General features: G+C 40.7%; 1 protein-coding gene across 2 annotated transcripts in view; it reads left to right on the top strand.

Annotated features, from left to right (window-relative positions):
* Window positions 1-13,586: 13,586 nt before the first annotated feature.
* LOC309509811 (uncharacterized protein) overlaps window positions 13,587-24,035 on the top strand; it is a 91,671-nt gene continuing 81,222 nt past the window's right edge. Inside the window, exons 1-6 of one of the 2 annotated variants that reach the window (XM_082184761.1) lie at window positions 13,587-13,686; window positions 13,816-14,000; window positions 19,007-19,161; window positions 19,348-19,811; window positions 22,027-22,235; window positions 22,659-23,158. In XM_082184761.1, coding sequence (XP_082040887.1) covers window positions 13,671-13,686; window positions 13,816-14,000; window positions 19,007-19,161; window positions 19,348-19,811; window positions 22,027-22,235; window positions 22,659-22,898 — 1,269 coding nt within the window. In that variant the 5' untranslated portion in view covers window positions 13,587-13,670 and the 3' untranslated portion in view covers window positions 22,899-23,158. Of the gene's footprint in view, window positions 13,687-13,815; window positions 14,001-19,006; window positions 19,162-19,347; window positions 19,812-22,026; window positions 22,236-22,658; window positions 23,159-24,035 lie in introns of those variants that run through there. The other variant, XM_082184762.1, reaches the window with a different exon arrangement.

Here is a 24,035-nt window from a genome sequence, read left to right as displayed (position 1 = left end):
GAAAAGCTTGATGATATGGAAGCAGCTGGTGTTATCCGTAAAACATCAAAACCCACAGACTGGGTCAACAGTCTTGTAGTAGTGGAAAAGAAAGATGGCTCACTTCGGTTATGCCTTGACCCTAAAGATCTGAATCGAGCCATTAGAAGAGAACACTTCATGATTCCAACCAGCTCTGATGTGATCAGCCAGATGTCAGGAAAAATAATGTTCACTGTGCTTGATCAGACAAGTTCATACTGGCAAGTTCCACTCACTGAAGCCAGTGTTGACCTGTGCACATTCAATACTCCCTTCGGGAGATATTCCTTTCAGCGGATGCCATTTGGAATATCAAGTGCCAGCGAAGTCCTACAGCGGAGAAACCAGATGGTTTTCGGGGACATCCCAGATGTGCATATTATAGCAGATGATTTGATTGTCGCCTCACTAGATGAGAAACAACATGACAAGACATTACATGAGGTGATGCAGCGAGCTAAATCTATGGGCTGTAAGTTCAACAAAGAAAAGATCAAATTCAAGAGGTCTGAACTCGTGTACATGGGCCATGTGATCAGCAAGGAAGGTCTGAAGCCTGACGAGTCAAAAGTGACAGCCATAACTGACATGCCGGACCCAACATCAAGAGAGGATCTTCTAAGGATCATGGGCATGATCAATTACTTGTCACAGTTTATACCTAATCTGTCCACAACGACAACGCCATTACGGAGCCTACTCAAAAAAGACACAGCATGGACATGGGAACCGCAGCATGCAGCAGCTCTCAAGACGTTGAAGACACTTATCAGCAGCAAGCCAGTGCTCAAGTTTTTTGACATAACCAAAGACACTGTGATACAATGTGATGCGTCATCAACCGGTTTAGGAGCCTGTTTGCTGCAGCATAATCATCCCATTGCATATGCATCTCGTTCGCTGACCACAGCAGAACAAAATTACTCTCAAATTGAAAAGGAGTTGCTGGCGATCTGTTTTGCAACTGAAAAGTTCAACCAGTACGTATATGGCAGACATGTGACGGTTCAGTCCGACCATCGCCCGCTCGAGATGATCACCAAAAAGCCACTGCACAAGGCTTCACCAAGGCTCCAGCAAATGTTGTTACGCCTGTTAAAATACAACATAGATGTGAAATACCACCCTGGAAAACATATGTACATTGCAGATACCTTAAGCCGAGCGTATCAGACCTGTGATGCTCCATCTGACAACATAGAGGACGCACAACAGCTACGGGTACACAGTGTCACTGAAGTACTACCAATGAGTAGCCAAAGAATTGAAAAGATTCAGCAAGCATCAGCCAGTGACCCGACGCTTCAGGCAGTAAGATCAGTGAGTCAGAGAGGTTGGCCGTCTCACAAGGCAAGTGTAACTCCCCTAGCACAACAGTTTTGGCAGGTGAGAGATGAAGTATATAGCGAGCATGGACTTGTTTTTGTAGGAGACAGAGTAGTAATCCCAGAATCTTTGCGACAGGAGATTATTTCTGCCTTACACGACACTCATATAGGCATTGAGAAGTGCAAAAACAGAGCCAGAGCTATCATGTATTGGCCAGGGATGTCTAAGGACATTCAAGATGCAATTGCTCGTTGCAGTGTATGTGCAAAATTTCAAAGAAGCAACACCCAGGAGCCAATGTTGCCACATGAAGTGCCAGACCGTCCATGGGCTAAGCTGGGCTCTGACATATTTACTTTTAATGGAACAGATCACCTACTTGTCGTTGATTACTACTCCAAGTACCCTGAAGTGATGAGTCTGAGAACCAAGACAGCACAAGAGATCATCAACAAGTTGAAGTCCCTTTTTGCCAGGCATGGCGTGCCGGACACGTTGGTGAGTGACAATATGCCATATGCCAGTCATGCTTTTCGTCAGTTTGCCGCAGATTGGAACTTTAACCTGGTGACGTCTAGTCCCACATATCCGCAGTCCAATGGACAAAGTGAGAGGTTTGTGCAAACAATAAAACAGCTAATGAGAAAAGCAGCAGAGGATGGCAAGGACATCTACAAGTGCCTGCTTGATTTCCGAGACAGCCCTATCAGCGGACTCCAAGTCACTCCAGCACAATTGCTTATGGGTCGCCGTCTCAAGTCTATCTTGCCTGTAACTTCACGTAAACTAATGCCTCAAGCCACAGTGCAGGGTAGAGATGAGTTGGTGGCTCGACAACAACAGATGGCACGCTACTATAACCGGGGAAAAAGAGAACTGCCTTCCCTCCAACCTGGTGAAAGCTGCCGTATTAGACAAGGCCGCGTATGGAACCGAGCAGTTGTGGTACAACCTCATACCACCCCTCGATCATATACCGTCATGACAGAAAATGGAGCCACTTACCGTCGCAACAGAATTCACTTGTCTGTGGATCCTGACAAATCAGCATTTCAAGTGACACCGGACATTGTGGATTCGGACTGTACACCTACGGTGCTGAAGGAGACACATCCGTCCCCTATAAATGTTGAGTTCACTAAGCCATCATCACAGCTGCCAGGGTCCGTCTGTGAGCGCCCAGCCAGGGCAAGATGTTTGCCAAAGAGATTTGATGACTACGTTATGTACAAGTAAAGTTTAAATGTTGTACATGTGTTAGTAGCTATACGTTCAAGTCTTAGCACTGTGATTAATACTCAAGTTAGTGGCTTTAGACCAGTTAAGCTACCTTTATACCTAACTGTTGACTGAAAAGATATTGACTTCACGTAAGATCTGAGGTTAGGATTTTGCTAAGAGATATTTTGGTTCACTATGTTTATTGAACAGGTTTGTTGAATAATATGCACTATGCGTTAATACTGTAAATACAGTGAGAATGCAATTGCGAATAAGCATAGTCTATGCAAGTTAGTAATGTTAACAAATAATACTTGCTGTGAAATATGTTGAAAACGCTATAAGTTGTGTGATGTCTTTAAAAGGGGAGATGTCACATGTTAATCTAAACAATACCGTTGCTATGCATACTTGACCTGTAGTGCTGAACCGGAAATAAAGTAATTGAGTTCCTCCCCAGTGCTATGACTGTTGTGTATATGACATTTTAACTTTGCATACCCCCTCCAGAACACTACGCTCAGAGAATCAGGAACTACTGATAGTGCCTAGAACAAAACGCCTTCATAAGGGTGACCGGGCGTTTGCGGTAACAGGGCCGAGACAGTGGAATGAGCTGCCGCTATCTATCAGGTCTGCAAAATCACTGTCAATTTTTAAGCATTTGTGTAAATCACATCTGATGTCGTTAGCCTATCATGAGTAGATGTGACATTCTATATGTTATTTATTGACTGGTCTATGTATGTCGTTATTTTTATATTCCTTATTGGAATCTGTATGTAAAGCACTTTGGTTCAACCCTGGTTGTGTTTTAACAGTGCTATATAAATGAACAAACAGAAACAGAATGATTAGTTAGCTTAATGCTAATTCCAGTCAGTTACTCACCGGGTTGCTGAAGTACTTCTGCTATTTTTCGCCAGCATTTTTCTTTTTTAATTCTGTCATGGTACTCTCTTGATGAAACATCATACAGGCAGGAGTACTGTTGCCACAGCTCTACCTTTTCTCCATTTCATAATTCCACTTAGCAACACCATCGTCTCTATTTCGTTTCGGCATTTTTGAAAGCTGTGTATGGAAATGCATCTGTGGTCCTATTGGTCAATGTCACACGTGATAGAACCCGTCGTGGAGGACCGAAAAAAAAATTAAACATGCTAGTCTTTTTGTCGTGGTGTCGTGAAGCATCGCAGACGCAACGTAGGCTGTCGCCCGCTATGACACACTATACGAGATGAAACGATCGAATCTTGCGCCCCGACGCCCGCTGTCGTATACGAATTCTCACGACACTCTAAGTCAAACGGATCGTGGCAAAATCGGGCTAAAATCGTGTAATCTGAACCAGGCATAACGCTTTTTGACTTTCTCAGTTTGTGTAAATCTACTTATGGTTCAGAGTATTTATTTTCTCCCACATTAATTTCCCACGTCTAGTACAATAATGTGGTTTTGTTTTATTAATACAGTATATACTTTTTTCTTGATATACCCTGAAAGAATGACAGTGAAATGTGACAACATGCCCCATAGGTGGGGCACATTGTAACATGACCATAAGACAGCTTAAAATGCTCTGATCTAATCAAACAAACATACAAGACAAACTAAAATATTTTCTCAGTAAAATACAATTATTAACTTTTTCATATAAAATAATGTTTATTTTAATAATGAAATTTTAAACAATTTTTTGAGTTTTGACTACGAACTCTGCAAAACACTGCTATACAACATAGTTCAAAACATATTAATGATTAGTAATTTCTGAACATTGACTCAGTCTTTATTCACCTTTTTCTCATGTTTTCCCAATAGAATTCATAAAAGTATAGAATAGAATAGCATATTTCCAATAGGGGCTCATTGTAACCCAGTGTGACAACATGCCCCGCCTGCACAACTGGGATTTAAACCCGGCTAGTGTCTTCTGCTTGTTAGCAAAGCATTAAAGAACTATCTCAACTGTAAAATGACATATTGGAGATTATTTAAAATTACACAAATTTGATATTATTTTAAACACAAAAAAATAAAGAAGAAAAATTAACTTAAGTAAGAAACGTACTTTTGCTAAGGCATAATGTATAGCGAGGCGGACGTTATAGCGAATAACAACCCCGTCGACAGGCTGAGCGGGAGCCCGACGCGACTTTCCATAGACATACCGATTTTCATACAATATATTCTGTCCCCATACACTTGTAAAGACCACCCATTGGCCCAATGACGGAGTCCACGGCCTGGGCGAAGGGATAATGTGTGTATGTCCTGTCAGCGCTCCAGTGTCCAAGTTCACTTAATTTATTGTAATTTAGTTTAAATATTACATTAGCTCTACGCTTAATCTGACTCCTACGATTATACTATTACTTCCGGTTGCGCTGCTCTGTAGCGACCCGGGCGAGTGCTGTTGTTGCTTTTAAGTGTTTGTAGTGTTTGTAGTGTTTTGTTTTAATTCGTGTCTTAAGTGTTTTGTGCTTGGGACTATATGTTGGAGCTGACAACTGCAAGCTTTGCTATACGGAGAATTTCTGAACCACGATAGTAGTCGGTAATGGCCTCATGACAGCCAATGTCAAAACCAGCCACATGACCGTTTAATGAAATGTTAACCCATAAAGCTAAGTGTTTTTTTAAGTTTGATAATTAATCTATGTCATGTTTATGACATATTTATGACAGGTTGTGTTGTCTTGGTAATGTCAAGTTGTCATGACAAAGACACTGACAGGTTATGATGTATTGGTTTATGTCAAGTTGTCATAACAAAGACATCTCAAACAATGTCATATTTGCATAAAAAATGTCATAATTGAGCGAATGCCACTTAATGACAGTTGTCATAAAAATGCATAAGACCTCCTTCATATTTATGACATCTGCCATGTCATGATTATGAAGATGTCATGTTATGAAGGTGTCATGTCAGTCTTATGCACACCCCTTCAAGTAAAGTGTTACCAATCATTCAATGGCCAAGGGCCTTAATACATTGCAGATATGCTCACTGAATATAAACCCAACAGATCACTCAGATCATTAGGATCATATCAGCTAGAAATACCAAGGATTCACTCTAAGCATGGCGAGTCTGCTTTCAGCTATTATGCTGGAACAGCTTCCAGAGGAGATCAGATGTGCTCCTACTGTCACATTCACATCCAGACTCAAAACACTTCTGTTTAGCTGTGCATTTACTGAATGAGCACTGTGCAGCTGTTCGTCCGACTGTTTGTACTGTACTGTATTTTATTTTATTTTTCTAAACTGTTTTAATAATTCTTATTTCTTTTTCTTATTTTAATTTCTTCTATGTAAAGCACTTTGAATTGCCATTGTGTATGAAATGTGCTATATAAATAAACTTGCCTTGCCTTGCCTATCTTAAATGGTTTTATTCTTTTTTAACTAACAGGGCACAGCAAGTGAAGGTCAATAGGACGCTATCGGAGATCAAATAGTTCCTCAGGGTTGTGTTGTATCACCAATACTCTTCACATTTTACACCAATGACTGTAGGAGTGTACACTCTAACAACTATATAATGAAGTTTGCTAATGATACCGCGATCCTGAGCCTTTTGTACAAGGATGCAGACTCCTCTGTGTACCAAGACGAAATAGACACATTCGTTAAATGGTGTGACACCAACCATCTAATTTTAAACATTCAAAAAACAAAGGAGACGGTCTTCGACCCGAGGTAAGTTACAGACCACGAGCCAGTGGTCATTAAAAACCAAGAAGTAACTCATGTGTCCTCATACAAATACTTACATGTAGGTGTCCACATCGACAGTCTTCTTTGCTGGAATACACATGTTGACAACCCGTGCAACAAACTACAGCAGATGCTTTATTTTCTAAGGTTGTATGGTGTGAGCAGTCAGATCATGATGATCTTCTACCATGCAATAGTGGAGAGTGTCATCAGATATGGAATTAGTGCATGGTTTGGCAACTTAACAGTTAAGCTGAAAAATAAGCTTGCCAACATGCACAAAACAGCCATGAAAATTATAGGAAGGAGAGACTATGAGCCTATACAGAGCCTGTATGATCAGACAATTATGAAACAGGCTATGAAAAGTAAATCAGACCCTTAACATGCCCTCTTCCCTGAATACAAAACCCTGCCATCAGGTTGAAGACTCCATGTACCCAAATGTAAAACTAAACGCCTAAAATGATCATTTGTGCCAGCCTCCATTAAGATGCTGAAAGATGTGAAATAGAGCTGTGTACAATAAATATGTGAGCACTTCAGCACTTTACTTCCGGTGCAATAGGGCAACGTGCAATAAACACACTAGCACTTTACACAAACTTCAGTGCAATGGAGCAACGTGCAACAACCAGACTAGCACTTTAGCACTTGCACTTTAATTCAAGGAACTGTGTTGTCAACAATGCCCTTTTTTTCTATTCTTTTCTGGGTGTGTTTTTTTTCTTCTTTTTTTTCTTGTGAAGTACAATATGTCGATGCTTCTCAGGGTCTTGTCGATGTGTTTTGTGATTTGTGATTTCTTTTGTGATGTTTAAGCAACTTAAATTTCCCCTTGGGGACAATAAAGTCCCCAAACCAATTTCAAATGATAATCAAATTTAGATTGTGTTTCTGATTACAAAATAATCATAAATATTGATTATGAATTAATTTAGATCTCTGATTATTCTGAGCATCTCATAATTTCAAAAATTCGTTCATTAAGGACCCGGTGTTGCTTTGAGACGTCTCGTCACGAATGTGCGCTCACGATCACAAACTAGCCAGTCCTGAAATAGTCAGAGGATACAGTGCAACTATTTTACGCTAAGCGGCCGCTCACTGCTGACTCATAACAAAGGTGTCATTTTTTTAATAGTTGCGAGCTTGCAACGTGCTAAGTCAGTGATAGTCAGAAATCACAAGGTCTCCTTAATGATAAAGGGTTGAGGGAGAGGGGGATGCAGAGATAAGGAAAGATTGAAGTTTGGACAGGACAATGTCCTGTGCTCCAGGGCCGGTGGTTAGAGCCACTGCCCCTCTGCCCTCATTGACTGAGGTGCCCCTCTTCCCCCACCGCTCCGCTCCCCTCCCCTCCCCTCAAAGCATTCCGCTGATTCCGGTAATCTGCTCCAGGTTTTCCCGCGTTTCAGGTTTTCCTATTTTAAATTAAATATTTACAGGAAAACACAGTAGTGTTTCACCATTTTAATTTTTTTACTTGGCCATCTTCAGCTGATTGTCCATCAGCTGGTTCTGGATGCTCCACTCTTTCTCTTTCAGACTTCGCTCTGCATCTGTGAGCTCAGCGTTGAGCAATGTAGCCAATCACAAACATATCTGTTGATTTCTTGAACGCAATGGCCAATCAGAGGTGTTTTAGCACTGAATAAAAACTCAGTCGTTTTGAGCCATAGACATAGCGGTGAGTGGATTCTGAGTTTTGCACGCTCGCAAATCCTCTCATAATAACAAACAAAGTGAAGACATTATGTAAATAAGAGATTCATTGTGCAGACAGCTTCATTTATTATAACAGAACTTTGTGAGATTGCGATGAAGTAATATAACAGCTTTTTAGTGATTATAAAGGGAGTGCTCTTTGTGCGCTTTCTGCCATGATAAATCCCTGATAAAGTTTGCTTGCTTTGGGTTCAACCTTGGAGTTAGTTCACCCCGTGTGTGTGTGAGAGAAGGCGGGGGAGAGGTCACGTAGCTCACGTATTTGTGTGCTTAATATTTATATAGCCTACGCCATATATTTATAACCTCTACGAAGAGCTGTGCGGGATTTCGGGTGTACAAGCACCGCTTGCACAGAGTCGCTTCGCCACTAGAAATGATGTTTCATTAACAAAGTTCGGGAGGAGCACGTTCAAATAATCAATCAATCAACTCATCAAACAATTACCCTATCAGCATGAGAGGAAGCATATATATATATATATTCACTCTGTCAACTCGCCTAACTTCCTTGACAGTTTTCAGCATCCCTCCACCACCCCGGCTCCTCACTCTTGGCTTGTTCTTTCACAGCCAGGAATACGGGGGGAGTACTCTGGGTTCGGGCCGAATACCGAGCCCGGAGCCCTCTCCTCAGACAGCACGCCAAATACGCATTTATTCTATCTGACTTATTTGTAAGTGAGAACTCGTGAACTGCCACCGATTTGCCGTTTTCCGTGTGTCTCTTGCTAAGCAATGTCAAGCCAAGTCTTTGTTTTTGTGTTTAGTCCATGCTTATGTTAATAAACTGCACTTTGGTTCTTCTGCAAACTGTTGTGTAATATTCAGTTCCAGTGTAGTCCACCCAGTGGAACAGTTTCTTACAGGAACGGAATATTACACAACATCACAGTTTTGTGGCCCGTCCCTCATTTTAGAAATCTAGTCTAGCGAGCGACGCAAGAAGGGAAGAAGCTCTTAGTTCTGTTAATAAATCTTTCTGTATATTGTTTTATGTGTTATTAAGATGAATACAATTGTCTTAACTGCATGCTTCTATGATTTGGCGACGGGGTGAAATAGACAACAATCTATTAAGAACTCTCACTTTTCATAGACAGAGGTTGGTGTAATAAATACATTTGGGAAAAAATAAAAAATAAATAAAATTAATTTTTATTTTTATTAGTAATTTCTGCAGGTTTGGTCCTGCATATTTCACTGGCTGTATCTGTGACAATACAACATATGCTTTAAGTTTAATATGCTTTAATGTTATTAATAATCATTGGTGCTGATCCTGTGGGTTCTCTACCATTTCCAGATGGATGATTATATAAAATATAATGATTATTATGAATAATAAAGCCTATAGTTTTGAAGAAGGCCGACTGAAGGGTGTCATGGAAATGCTTGATATATTTTGTATTGATTTTTGCCAATAGTTTAGGAAAATTGCTGGTAAAATGTATTTTGTATCAAAAGTACACCAACCTCTGTCTATGAAAAGTGAGAGTAGTTAGAATATCACAAATAAATAGATGGACAAGATTATGACGCACATAATTCTTAATAAATCGTTGTCTATTTCACCCCGTCACCAAATCATAGAAGCATGCAGTTAAGACAATTGTATTCATCTTAATAACACATAAAACAATATACAGAAAGATTTGTTAACAGAACTAAGAGCTTCTTCTTTTCTTGTGTCGGCAGACTAGATTTCTAAAATGAGGGACGGGCCACAAAACTGAGAAGTTGTGTAATATTCAGTTCCTGTAAGAAACTCACTGGATGGACTATACTGGAACTGAATATTACACAACAGTTCACAGAAGAACCAAAGTGCAGTTTAGTGCACTCAGGTTAACATAAACCTGTTAAACCTAAACACAAAAACAGACTTGGCTTGACATTGCTTAGCGTGAGACACACGGAAAACGGCAAATCGGTGGCAGTTCTAGTGGCGAAGCGACTCTGTGCAAGCGGTGCTCGTACACCCGAAATCCCGCACAGCTCTTCGTAGAGGTTATAAATATATGGCGTATATAAATATTAAGCACACAAATAGGTGAGCTACGTGACCTCTCCCCCGCCTTCTCTCACACACACACGGGGTGAACTAACTCCAAGGTTGAACCCAAAGCAAGCAAACTTTATCAGGGATTTATCATGGCAGAAAGCGGACAAAGAGCACTCCCTTTATAATCACTAAAAAGCTGTTATATTACTTCATCGCAATCTCAAAAAGTTCTGTTATAATAAATGAAGCTGTCTGCACAATGAATCTCTTATTTACATAATGTCTTCACTTTGTTTGTTATTATGAGAGGATTTGTGAGCGTGCAAAACTCAGAATCCACTCACCGCTATATCTATGTCTGCTTTCTTTGAGTTTTTATTCAGTGCTAACTTAAACACCTCTGATTGGCCATTGCGTTCAAGAAATCAACAGATATGTTTGTGATTGGCTACATTGCGCAACGCTGATAAAACACGTTGTAAAAACGTTACTTATATATACTTTGCATATACCCCCTCTCCTACTATCAAACTCAAAAGAACAATTACATTTCGAAACCTGAAATCCATTAGTCCCATCTCTCTCACCTCCTCCATATCCCATGCCATCTCTACTTCTTCGCTTCCCTCTGATCCGATTGCCTCTGATCTAGTCAACTTCTACAACCACACACTCTCCACCTGCCTCAACCAAATAGCCTACACAACTGCCAACTGCCAGCTTGACCCGATACCTTCTTACCTCCTAAAAAACTGTCAATAAATCCTCATCCCTCTCATCACCATCATCATCAACACTTCCCTTACGTCTGGATCTGTTCCATCACCGCTAAAACTTGCGTCCATCACACCCCTCCTGAAAAAACCTGGCCTCAACCCTGATAATCTGGACAACTTCAGACCCATCTCCAATCTCCCGTTACTTTCAAAAATTCTGGAACGTGCCGTCATCACACAGCTCCACCAACATCTCCACTCCTCTCAACTCTTCGAAACATTTCAATCCGGATTCCGTCCATACCACAGCACAGAAACAGCACTTCTTAAAGTCACAAATGATCTCCTCATTGCTGCCGACTCTTGTTCCATATCCATCCTCCTTCTCCTCGACCTCTCCGCTGCATTTAACACAATAGACCATACTGTCCTTCTCCATCGTCTTAAATCTATTGGCATCTCTGGCACATCACTTCTCTGGCTCACCTCCTACCTCTCTGACCGTCACCACTGTCTCTGTTAACAACTGCAACTCCCACACCTCCCCTGTTACCCATGGTGTCCCCCAAGGTTCCGTGCTTGGCCCCCTCCTCTTCATCATCTACATGCTTCCCCTCGGTCAGATCATCCGCCACCATGGACTCCATTTTCACTGCTATGCTGATGATACCCAACTCTACATGTCCACCAAATCCATCACCCCGGCTATCCTCTCCACCATCACCAATTGCATTTCTGACATTAAAACCTGTATGGACAATAACTTTCTTAAACTCAACAGCAATAAAACAGAACTCCTTATCACCGGCCCAAAATCTCTCCTCTCCTCTATTCAGAACTTTACTCTACTTATCGACGGACATAATGTCACCCCCTCCCTCTCTGTCCGGAACCTTGGTATCATAATGGACTCCACCCTCTCATACCGAACACACATCAACCATATCACTAAACTATCCTTCTTACACCTCCGCAACATTGCCCGCTTTCGCCCCTCCCTTACCCTGTCAACAGCTGAAATCCTCATTCACGCATTCATAACTTCAAGACTTGACTACTGCAATAGCCTTCAATAGGACTTCCTACCAATCAACTACAAAAACTGCAATACATCCAGAACTCAGCCGCCCGCCTCCTCACCAACACCCGGTCCCGAGAACACATCACCCCTGTTCTCCAGCAGCTCCATTGGCTACCTGTTCATTATCGCATTCAATATAAGCTCCTCCTCCTCACCTACAAGTCCCTCAATAACCTGGCCCCGCCCTACCTCACTGAGCTCCTGGAACAGCACCAACCCACCCGCCACCTCCGCTCAGCTGGCACCAACCGCCTTACCCCGATCATCCGCACTAACCGCCGGACCTTGGGGGATCGAGCCTTCGCTATCGCTGCCCCCACCCTCTGGAACTCCCTCCCCACATCCATTAGAAACTCAGACTCACTACCAAACTTCAAATCAGTACTCAAAACCCACCTGTTCAAACTAGCTTTTCCTTAAAACCCTTTTTGTTTTGTTTTGTTTTGTTTTATTCCCCATGTGAAGCGTCTTTGAGTGTCCAAAAAAGCGCTATACAAGTGTGATGCATTATTATTATTAATCTTCTGAAGAACTTTTTTTTTTTTCTTACAGGACAGCAACACTACAAAGTTATGTTCTTTTACAATATGATGCATTGTTTTACATTAAACTACTCAAAAGTATTTAGTTTAAATGTAACAACCTTGAAAATATTCAGAGGTAAAATGCGACATACGAAGTAATGCAGTAGTAGCCAGAAATAAATGCAAAACCATCATAAAAACCCTGACAAGGTGTTTTTCTCCCTGTAGAATACATACCCAAAGAGTTAACTGGAGGCATTGACTTCCATAGTACCCCCCCCCCCCCCCCCCCCCCTACTATGGAAGTCAATGGCTACAGTTAACTGTTTGGTTACTGACATTCTTAAAATATCTATCTTTCTGTGCAGCAGAAGAAAGAAATTCATACAGATTTTAAACAACTTGAGGGTGAGTAAATGATGACAGAATTTTCATTTTAAAGCGAAGTATCCCTTTAACGTGTAATTATACGTTGCGTTCATATTCTGGGCTCATCTGATTTTTTTGTACATAGCATAGCCTACTTTGTTATGATTTAAGTATCATAATGATTAATAAATGCATGCACAATTATCCGTGAACTTGATTTGAACAAATGCCTTTCAACTTGTGTGTGCAAAATTCAGAATTAAATGAATGTGCAGCAATTTGTACAAATAGAGAGTCTGTAGGCCTACTATACTGTTGTAGCCATTAAAAAAGCGCATTTTGTTTCATATTTGTTAAAATATTATAATGCTATTTTTTTCAATCTATATTGATTATGAAAAGTGAACAGCACAAGTAAGATATATGGCAAATATTTAATAATTGAATTTGCTTATTTATTAATAGTATATACCTCTCTCTCTCTCTCTCTCTCTCTATATATATATAAATATATAATATTTAGGATAAAAACACCATATACATTGTCCATATCACTTACTAAAACAAAGCAGGGGCCGAGGGGGTGCTAGATCATTGATAGGGGAAGCTGCACAATTATAGGCAATATATGTATTATAGCTCCCCCTGTCAATGATCTAGCACCCCCTTAGCTCATGCGTTAAAAATTCTCTGGTGCCGCCCTGAGGGTGGAGGCAGGATGGTCATAGCTTTAGTATAAAAGCACCAGATACATTGTCCAAATCACTTACTTAAACAAAGGTAAGTCATTTTCACATTACATTTTTATAATAATTGTCAGATATCCTTCCAGTTACATATTATATTGTATTTTCTGAGACATGTTTTTAAACCAAACAAATCTTTTCTGCTTTCAGTACATTGAAGGAGAAATTCATTGCACACATTTTTGTGTAAACCTACTAAGGATGGCTGATACCTCATGCAAGTATTATCTTATTTCATCAAACAGATTAGAAAACAATACCAGCCATCAATGTGATGTTTTCAGCCATATCAGTATTTCAGTATATTTTTTATCTTTTTAAAATATACAATGTGTTTTTTCACCAGTGGCCGTGTCCCCGTTTAGCCCGACGTTTGTACGAGAGCTTACCCCTGCGGCCGAAAAGATAGCGCTTCTCTACTATCTCTCTTACCTGTGCCTGGGCAAGTTCTCCAAGCTGGAGAGAACCATCAGGACTCGCGCTGTGGAAACCCAGACTCTGTTCACCTACTCTGATGCAACTATGACGAAAGTACGGTTTCAGATTTCTCTTGATTTCATTGATTTCATTAGAAGAAAAAAAAAGGGTGAACGTTGTGTCAATTCACCAAACATGAAGGCTCTGTAGTAAATAGGATGTCATATAGTCTGTCTTTTAGCTAGAGATTAATCTGAGCTAAATTGGCTATAGTATGAGAGTCTCTCCCTTAACTGGAAATAAATAAATAATAGGAGAGAGCGGGGCTCAAAGTAACGCTTTTTGCAAATCACACAGTGATTGCAGTACCAGTTTTGGCCACAATCTTACATACAGCTCCTTTAAATAAACACAAAAAATAAAGAAGAAAAATTAACTTAAGTAAGAAATGTACTTTTGCTATGTAAGGGATAATGTATAGCGAAGCAGACGTTATAGCGAATAACAACCCTGACGACACGCGAAGCGGAGCTTGAATCAGCCTCAAGGGGTTATTATTCGCTATAACGACCACCTCGCTATACAATATCCCCTTATTACATGGCTACCTACAAAATAAATAAATAATTTGACACAAGAAAATAGTCCGTTCCGCGTCCATAGCAATGCACTGTTTTTCATGGCATATACTTCGCAGCGGTCTGTTACCGCTATTGGAATTCAGCCAAGCCATGTAATAAGGTTTAATCAATGTCTATTGTTATCTTCCAAAAACCAAAAAACAAAAAAAACATTTTGGCGCAATTTGTTCTCTATTTAGTGTTGATATGGCAACTAGTAAATACACCAAATTTCATCATACTAGCATGTTTGTAAGTATTTAAAACAAGTTTGTGACACCTAGCACCGCGTTATGTCGTGCCCATAATATCACAGTGGTGATACGCAGGAATACGGCGTATACCCATTAGGAAAGGTCAAGGATTTCCGTATTCCCACTTAAAAAATGCGTGAGAATTCGTAACAACATCGTTTTGTGACGGAACTTTCGAACTTACATTCATAAATTCACCCCGTCTGTGTTTGCGCAGCGACGCGGACCGAATCGCGGAATCCAGTCACAAATGTAACTTAGTCTACTGTAAAGAGGAACGTCACGGAATTTGGCCATTTTCTGAATGAATAAATCAAAAGTAGGGACGTACAATGAAACAAATCTCGATATGCTCTAGTGTCTATGAATATCAAAGTTCAAAAAAGAGTGCTATTGAAATAAACTCTGCATGTTCTGCGTGTCTCTATGTAACATTATGTATGTTATAACATATATGAGGTTAAAGGAACACTCCGACTTTTTGGGACTTTAGCTTATTCACAGTATCCCCATGAGTTAGATAAGTCCATACATACCTTTTTCATTTCTGTGCGTTCTGTAAGTGTTATTTGACGCACCCACCGCTAGCCTAGCTTAGCACAAAGACTGGATGTAAATGGATAAGGTAGCATACTAATCCCAACTAGATGTACCGCATCGCGGTACAAAATATGACCGCCGCTCAGGCCTGCACTGGCTTTCTACAAAAATAAATGACGTGGAGTAATTTGGCTGTATTGCGTGTTTATGTATATACCTAAAAAAAGTAGTAGTATGTGCATGTCTGTCTGTGTGTGTGTGTGTGTGTGTGTGTATGTGTGTGTGTGTGTGTGTGTATGTGTGTGTGTGTGTGTTTGTGTATGTGTGTGTCTGTGTGTGTGTGTGTGTGTGTGTGTGTCTGTGCGTGTATGTATGTGTGCGTACATGTGTGCGCGTGTGTGTTTTTGTGTGTGTGTCTGTGCATGTGGATTTGTATGTGTGTGTATGGGTGTGTGTCTGTGCGTGTGGATGTCAGTGTGTGTGCATGCTTGCGTTTGTTTGTATTCCTGCATGTGTGTGTGTGACAGTATCATCCTAAACCAGCAACCCTTCGCTCAACAGCACCATCTACAGGCCGATGAGTGTACAGTCACTAAATGTGCACATAAATTAATTTATTTTATACCCCCCCATGGATGAAATTCTACGAAACTTAGCATACCCCCAGAGGATGTTAAGTTAATCATACACATGAAATATGGTGCAGTTCTGAACATCTCAAGTGAAGATAGGGGCGATTAAAGCAGAATAATATTGCATTTTCATTTTTTATGGGAGGGGCGCAAATCACAAATGACTGATTATGGGCTAGGTTGATGTGGGCCCTTAAGAGCAACATACCATAAAAATTTCTTCATCCTCGGTGCCACAGTTCAGGTAGTTATTTAGGAAAAACTGCATTTTTTGGGGTTTGGGGGGGCCCAGGGCGGGGGGGGGAGTGGCCCCCGGGGACCAAACGAAATTTTTCCTTAGAAGTCTAGTGGGGCTACATGCCCACCAAATTTCATGTTCCCCGGTGCTTCGGTGTCCCTGGTATCGTTGACGAAAAAATTTACGGGGGCCCCAGCGCGGGGGGGGGAGTGGCCCCCGGGGACCAAACGAAATTTTTCCGTAAAAGTCTAGTAGACCAACATACCATAAAAATTTCTTCATCCTCGGTGCCACGGTTCAGGTAGTTATTTAGGAAAAACTGCATTTTTGGGGGTTTGGGGGGGCCCAGCGCGGGGGGGGAGTGGCCCCCGGGGACCAAACGAAATTTTTCCTTAGAAGTCTAGTGGGGCTACATGCCCACCAAATTTCATGTTCCCCGGTGCTTCGGTGTCCCTGGTATCGTTGACGAAAAATTTACGGGGGCCCCAGCGCGGGGGGGGGAAGTGGCCCCCGGGGACCAAACGAAATTTTTCCGTAAAAGTCTAGTAGACCAACGTACCATAAAAATTTCTTCATCCTCGGTGCCACAGTTCAGGTAGTTATTTAGGAAAAACTGCATTTTTTGGGGTTTGGGGGGGCCCAGCGCGGGGGGGGAGTGGCCCCCGGGGACCAAACGAAATTTTTCCTTAGAAGTCTAGTGGGGCTACATGCCCACCAAATTTCATGGTCCCCGGTGCTTCGGTGTCCCTGGTATCGTTGACGAAAAATGTATGGGGGCCCCAGCGCGGGGGGGGGAAGTGGCCCCCGGGGACCAAATGAAATTTTTCCGGAAAAGTCTAGTAGACCAACATACCATAAAAATTTCTTCATCCTCGGTGCCACGGTTCAGGTAGTTATTTAGGAAAAACTGCCTTTTTTGGGGTTTGGAGTGGCCCCCGGGGACCAAACGAAATTTTTCCTTAGAAGTCTAGTGGGGCTACATGCCCACCAAATTTCATGTTCCCCGGTGCTTCGGTGTCCCTGGTATCGTTGACGAAAAATTTACGGGGGCCCCAGCGCGGGGGGGGAAGTGGCCCCCGGGGACCAAATGAAATTTTTCCGTAAAAGTCTAGTAGACCAACATACCATAAAAATGTCTTCATCCCCGGTGCCACGGTTCAGGTAGTTATTTAGGAAAAACTGCATTTTTTGGGGTTTGGGGGGGCCCAGCGCGGGGGGGGAGTGGCCCCCGGGGACCAAACGAAATTTTTCCTTAGAAGTCTAGTGGGGCTACATGCCCACCAAATTTCATGGTCCCCGGTGCTTCGGTGTCCCTGGTATCGTTGACGAAAAATGTATGGGGGCCCCAGCGCGGGGGGGGGGAAGTGGCCCCCGGGGACCAAATGAAATTTTTCCGGAAAAGTCTAGTAGACCAACATACCATAAAAATGTCTTCATCCTCGGTGCCACGGTTCAGGTAGTTATTTAGGAAAAACTGCCTTTTTTGGGGTTTGGAGTGGCCCCCGGGGACCAAACGAAATTTTTCCTTAGAAGTCTAGTGGGGCTACATGCCCACCAAATTTCATGTTCCCCGGTGCTTCGGTGTCCCTGGTATCGTTGACGAAAAATTTACGGGGGCCCCAGTGCGGGGGGGGAAGTGGCCCCCGGGGACCAAATGAAATTTTTCCGGAAAAGTCTAGTAGACCAACATACCATAAAAATGTCTTCATCCTCGGTGCCACGGTTCAGGTAGTTATTTAGGAAAAACTGCCTTTTTTGGGGTTTGGGGGGGCCCAGCGCGGGGGGGGAGTGGCCCCCGGGGACCAAACGAAATTTTTCCTTAGAAGTCTAGTGGGGCTACATGCCCACCAAATTTCATGTTCCCCGGTGCTTCGGTGTCCCTGGTATCGTTGACGAAAAATTTACGGGGGCCCCAGCGCGGGGGGGGGGGAAGTGGCCCCCGGGGACCAAATGAAATTTTTCCGTAAAAGTCTAGTAGACCAACATACCATAAAAATGTCTTCATCCTCGGTGCCACGGTTCAGGTAGTTATTTAGGAAAAACTGCCTTTTTTGGGGTTTGGGGGGGCCCAGCGCGGGGGGGGAGTGGCCCCCGGGGACCAAACGAAATTTTTCCGTAGAAGTCTAGTGGGGCTACATGCCCACCAAATTTCATGTTCCCCGGTGCTTCGGTGTCCCTGGTATCGTTGACGAAAAATTCAGTAAGGTGACGAAAAAAATAAAAAAATAAAACTTTGACAATCCCTATATGACCGCTTTCGCTAGCTACGCTAGCGGCGGTCATAATAAGTGACAAAGTAATGCAAACATTTTCCTATTTACATGTTGTGATCTGTATAGTCACAGCGTGTACAAATAACAAGGCTATATGAGACAGAGACCATTTTTAATCGTATAAATACTGGGAACTATATTCTCACTAGGCGTAGGAGCACAGCTACTTGGGCGGTGGGTGCGTCAAATAATACTTACAGAACGCACAGAAATGAAAAAGGTATGTATGGACTTATCTAACTCTGGGGGATACTGTGAATAAGCTTAAGTCCCAAAAAGTCGGAGTGTTCCTTTAAGAGGACATCTAGTGGTCTGTCTACACACTGAAGCGCGCGTCGTGCACAAATTTGATCTTCATCGCAGAGATAAAAGCTCACAAGTGAGAGTCACTTCACAAGAATTTTACCATTTCATTTGATAAAACTATCGTCATTCATTCGTATCATATACACTCACAAACTTTAAAGTCTTTAACCAAAAACGAAAAATTTTACAGGACAAAAACAGTCAAGAGTTCTGAATGTTTTTTATATTCTAAGATACTTGTCTCTTCCTTTTCATAGTGTGTTTTGACCAGTGATAACCTGGTTAATACACTGTTTCCCCTGTTGGTGAAAACTGTGGAGAAAAATAAGCCGACTTTGGCAGTCAAATTCCTAGGAAAAGCACAAGTCTGGATCACAGACATTATCACTGATGTGAGAGAGATAGTGAAAAGGTAAGAATATTTTCCTCATGAAGACATATTTCAAAATACCTTGAACAATTTAATTATTCTTCTACATGCAACTGCTACAATCAGGCAAATGTATGAACATGTTTTAAGCTAAACTTTTAAGCTAGTTACACAGCCCATTGTTATAAAATGCTAATTTCACAGCAACATTTCTTCAACATTGTATAGGTATGATGCACACAACATAGATTTAGCAACGGCCGCCAGTGATGTTTACCAGGAAAAAGAAGAAACAGATAAAAATATTGCAAAACAAGACCAAGAGTTGAAGGGGATTAAAGATGCCCTGGATAGTATGAAAAAATTACTCGATGATAAAACAAAAGAGCTTGCTGAAACTGAGAAAAAGATAATCAGCAAAAGCCAAGAGATTCAAGAATTGGTCAGATCCATAACTCAAGAAAGTAAAGGCCTCGGCGTCGTCGCTGCAATCGTTCCATTCATCGGGCAGATTATTAAAAGCATTTATGATGCTGCAAAGAGTCCTGAACAAGTTGCAAAATTGAAGGCTCTTGAAGCTGAACTGAAAATCCTCAGTGATGAGAAGTCTGATCTGAAACAGAAGCAGTGGCAGATCCAACTCAAGATCATTAATCAGCAGATGCTGGCTGCCAAAGCCAGTTTTGACCGGAGTGAGTCTGTTTTCTTTCATGTTTAAAGTACACTTACACTTACCGCTTTTTTCGCATAGGCATGAAAATCACTATCCAAACTTAAATGGTTGTAATTAAAGAATGCTTTGGAATATAGACATATGGTTGTATGGCGGCAATTCAATGCCAATAATAAACGAGCACACAACTGATGCTGGTGCGCATGACATCTCCTCTGAGGAGATTGAGGAGCGTCGCGTGAGCAGCAGTGAAGTGTTTCGGCCCTGAGTCTATTTTTGCTGCTGCTCACGCTCAATTAAAGTGAAAGCACACTTTTGATGGACAAAATAATTATTTCACACAAAAAGTGCCCAAAATGCACAGAATTTGCATGTCTAGTGTGTTTTAACAAGAACTGGAGTAGGCTATGTCAGAAAATAATATTTATAGAAAATGTACCCATTTAAACTTGGTTTTAGTATTCAGTTTGGGTAAAAGTACTAGCCTATATGGTGTTTAATATATATATTTTTAATTGTAAACTAGTCAGAATATACTGTATAAGCTTTCTTTTAATTTAATTTTAGTTAACTTAATTTCCCACACCAGGAGTAATTTATATAGTTCCATTTTATACTGATTATCTGTTAAAAAATGTTTTATGTTCTATGCAAAATGTTCTATTAAAGAAAAGATAGAAAATAAATATTTGTGTGTGCTGTAAAGTGATTAGAAAAAATGAAATCGGAATCGGTTAAAATCGATATCGGCAGGTCAAACTCAATGAAAAATCGGAATCGGCCAAGAAAAATATAATCGGTGCATCTCTAATAAAAATAAATGTCCCAATGTTTAGTTTAATGTACAGTTCAAATAATTGTTCAGTTAATATAGGCTATTCACTGCTGCCATTAAAAGAAACAAATTAACACCATGACTCCTTTAAAGGCACAATATGTAATTTTTCTGCTTTAAAAATAACAAAAATCACTATATCTATGTTTTTTTGTTGTTGTTGTTGTGTACTTACATTATCCCGACAGTTTCCACCAACTTTCAAACCCGGAGAAATGTATAGTTTAATTCGAAGACACGTACTGTTTCTTTATTTCCGTTTTGTCGCCCGTCTATATCCTCTAGTTTCTCTAACTTCCGGCGGAAGAAGAGATCTGGCTATGACAGCGCGGGCGGCTATATTTATTGCCTCTGACCATCCCATACTGCACAGCATACACAGATGAGCAGAGATATTTTTATTAGATATCTATATTTTTTATATTAGTCTGTATACCTCAATCAGTAGTTATGGATTTTCTAAGAAATGACCTGAGAAGGTTTTGGGACAGGAGAAGTAACATGACACGGGTTAACATTGGAGTTGTGTTTCCAAGATGGAGAGAACTTCGTGACAAGCTAGAACTACAGAGAGATGCCGATCTCGCTTGTATTCTAATAAACAGGCAAGCACCCATTCAGCTAACTATATCTATATATAACGATGATGTCATGTGTAAAACGCAGACGGACTAGCTCTCATGTATAGTATAATGTAAATTCACATTTGTTCTATATCTAGCTGGAGAAAGTAGCTTCATATGCAGTTCACTATCTTGTTCGATACCATAGTATAAACGTAATTATAATTATTAACGAAAGGTGACCGTGTTTTTTAACATCTATTAATACTAGCTAGATGGAATATTGATTTAATAGGGGTCTGATAATTCATATATCTCTCCGTTCGAACCTCTAATAAACCCATAAAAAGAGCACATTATAGCCCGCTGCCGCATTACAAATGGAGGATCCATAATATTTTTCTTTATATTCAAAACATTTTCAGACCTTTTTTTTCTCATAAAAATGAATTGGAGTTATCTTTTGCACTCTTGGCCTGAAAACAAACTGAGGTTTCTACAAATATTTCATGATTTTTCATGTTTATTTTTCAATTTCAAAATAAAGGCCTAAACACGCCTATTGAATATGAATTATTCTTGTAGCAAATTGATAAATTACTGCTCCTCTGTAATACATTTTTTAAAAAATGAAATACATAAATATGAAAACTAGAGACTGTAAGATTTCAAATGATATATAGTTTGTCAATATTACTTTAGGTTTTTACTAAGATATTATTGTTCTAAAAATATATGGGTGTCACTTAACCCCTTAAGGGTTAAGGGTGACACTTAAGGGGTTAAGACAAGGAGCGAACATGTGGCTTGTTGAAACCTTTATTTCCCCTCTGCAGACTCCATACCCGACCCCATCTATCTACCTGAAGTTCAGAAAAGCTTGACAATAATTCGTGACATTCTGGGTGAGCTCCTAAACTTCTGGCTGAAAGTTCGTGATTTGCTGGTCTCCCTGGAACAGAAGACCTTTGCTGGAGAAGATTTCCTTGACGAATTTGACACATTTAAAGATGAATTTATTGATTCAATCCAAAAAGCCACAGAGGTAAAATGAATGTTTACACGATTACAAGAACATTTCCATAATTAATTTCCATTACATTTGTAATCTTTCCATAAAACCTTTCCATTACAAATATTCTTATTCTTGTTCTTATTCTTATCATCTTTATTTGTACCTGAGGAAAGGCTTGGGTGTTCCCTCTTAAATGGCGGTCTAATTTTTTCATCTAAAAGTCTAACGTGACTTTGCCTTGGCTTTTGGCTTGCTTAGTTGGGGACATTTAATATTTAACCATATTATTGATCTGCCTTACTTAAGGTGGACGATGATGCAATTTTCTCCTAAACACAAACTGGTTGTTTTATTTTCATGTTCTCAATGAAAAGCTGCTTTGATGCAATCTGTATTGTAAAAAACGCTATATGAATAAACGTGACTTGACTTATAAATGTTTTAATTTCACAGGCTTGGAGCAGTTTTGCTGCAAGCTGTAGAAGTGCATCTGTCATCTTTCAGCTCCAGAACAAAGATGCCTACAGGTTTCTGGAGGTCAGTCCTTCCTCTCTCTCCAAGGAGCAGTGGCAAATAGAGTACACAAGTGTAAAGGAAAAACTGCAGAAAATAGACCCAACAAGAAATTATACATCCCCTGCTATACCTGCCACTGCTATACCTGCCACTGCTACACCTGCCATTTCTGCATGATCTACAGAGCGCTGACACACTCATCGTCCTCTTTGAGTTTTCTGCCTCATGATGCTGGTAACCTGGTATGATGATGTTTAGCCTTTATAAACTCTGTACTTGTAAACTGCAGAGTTCTGTAATCCTTTCTACTTAATGCCTAAATCACTCTTTATATACTCCTCTCTATATGTATCATCTCTATGAGTTCTTGCTAAAAGACTCTTGTTGAATGGATAAAAATGGACGAATGCTTCTACTAATAAAGTTTGATAACATTATTATTGACTCATTTTTTTATGTCTGAAGTCATAGATCTTAGTTTCTGCAGCAAATATCTCGTCATCTCAAACTACTTTTGATGCCACTGGATGCACAAAAATTGTCACATTATACAGCTTACAAATATTATCTTGTTTCAATCTGATAATGAATAAGCTCCCTTACGCAGATGATTTTAACACAGTTTACCGGAGCAATGATGGATTACTATATCCCAACATTCATTCACTGGTGGCAGAGTGTCATTCTGAACATGTTTTGGGAGTAAACTTGCTGGTATAGCCTTTAAAATAATTCTCAGTCATTGGATATAGAGATGTGTAACACTTTATGGTGTTTGTGTTACAGAGTAATTTCTGAAGTACTTTAATACAAAATGTAATAACATGCAACAAAATCCACTTAATATGTAACTAAGGAATGGCACTGCCTACTTACCAGTTGTAATAATGAAAATATGTGTGTGTGTATATATATATATATTTATACTACAGGGCCGTGCTTGAATCTGATTGGTTGACGAACGTTCTAAGGTGTGCATTATTTTCAGGGAAACGCACAGCTAAAGTAGTTCCAGGCAGGTCTTGACCGCATTACAGTTCCGGGGGGGGCCGGTGCCACCCCGTAACCCCCCTCTAGACACACCCCTGCTAATAACTGCATTAATAACTGGGGACACACTTTAAGGCCGGTTATTAATGTAATTTGATACGTATGACTGATCATGTCCAAACGCGTGTTCAGCGCGTTCAGTCTGTGTTCAAAGTCGGTGTTTAAAATCTGCTGCAGTCGATGGAAACAGTCAGAGAATGTGTCAGCTTGTCGTGTGTCCCCAGCATTAGTCTGCTATCAGTGGCTCAAACCTCCGTTACTAAC

The sequence above is a fragment of the Leuciscus leuciscus genome (assembly GCF_965113295.1).
Source record: "Leuciscus leuciscus genome assembly, chromosome: 11".
Classification (NCBI taxonomy): Eukaryota; Metazoa; Chordata; class Actinopteri; order Cypriniformes; family Leuciscidae; genus Leuciscus; species Leuciscus leuciscus.
Note: the sequence above shows the minus strand (reverse complement) of the source record. Positions and strands in the feature narration are given on the sequence as shown.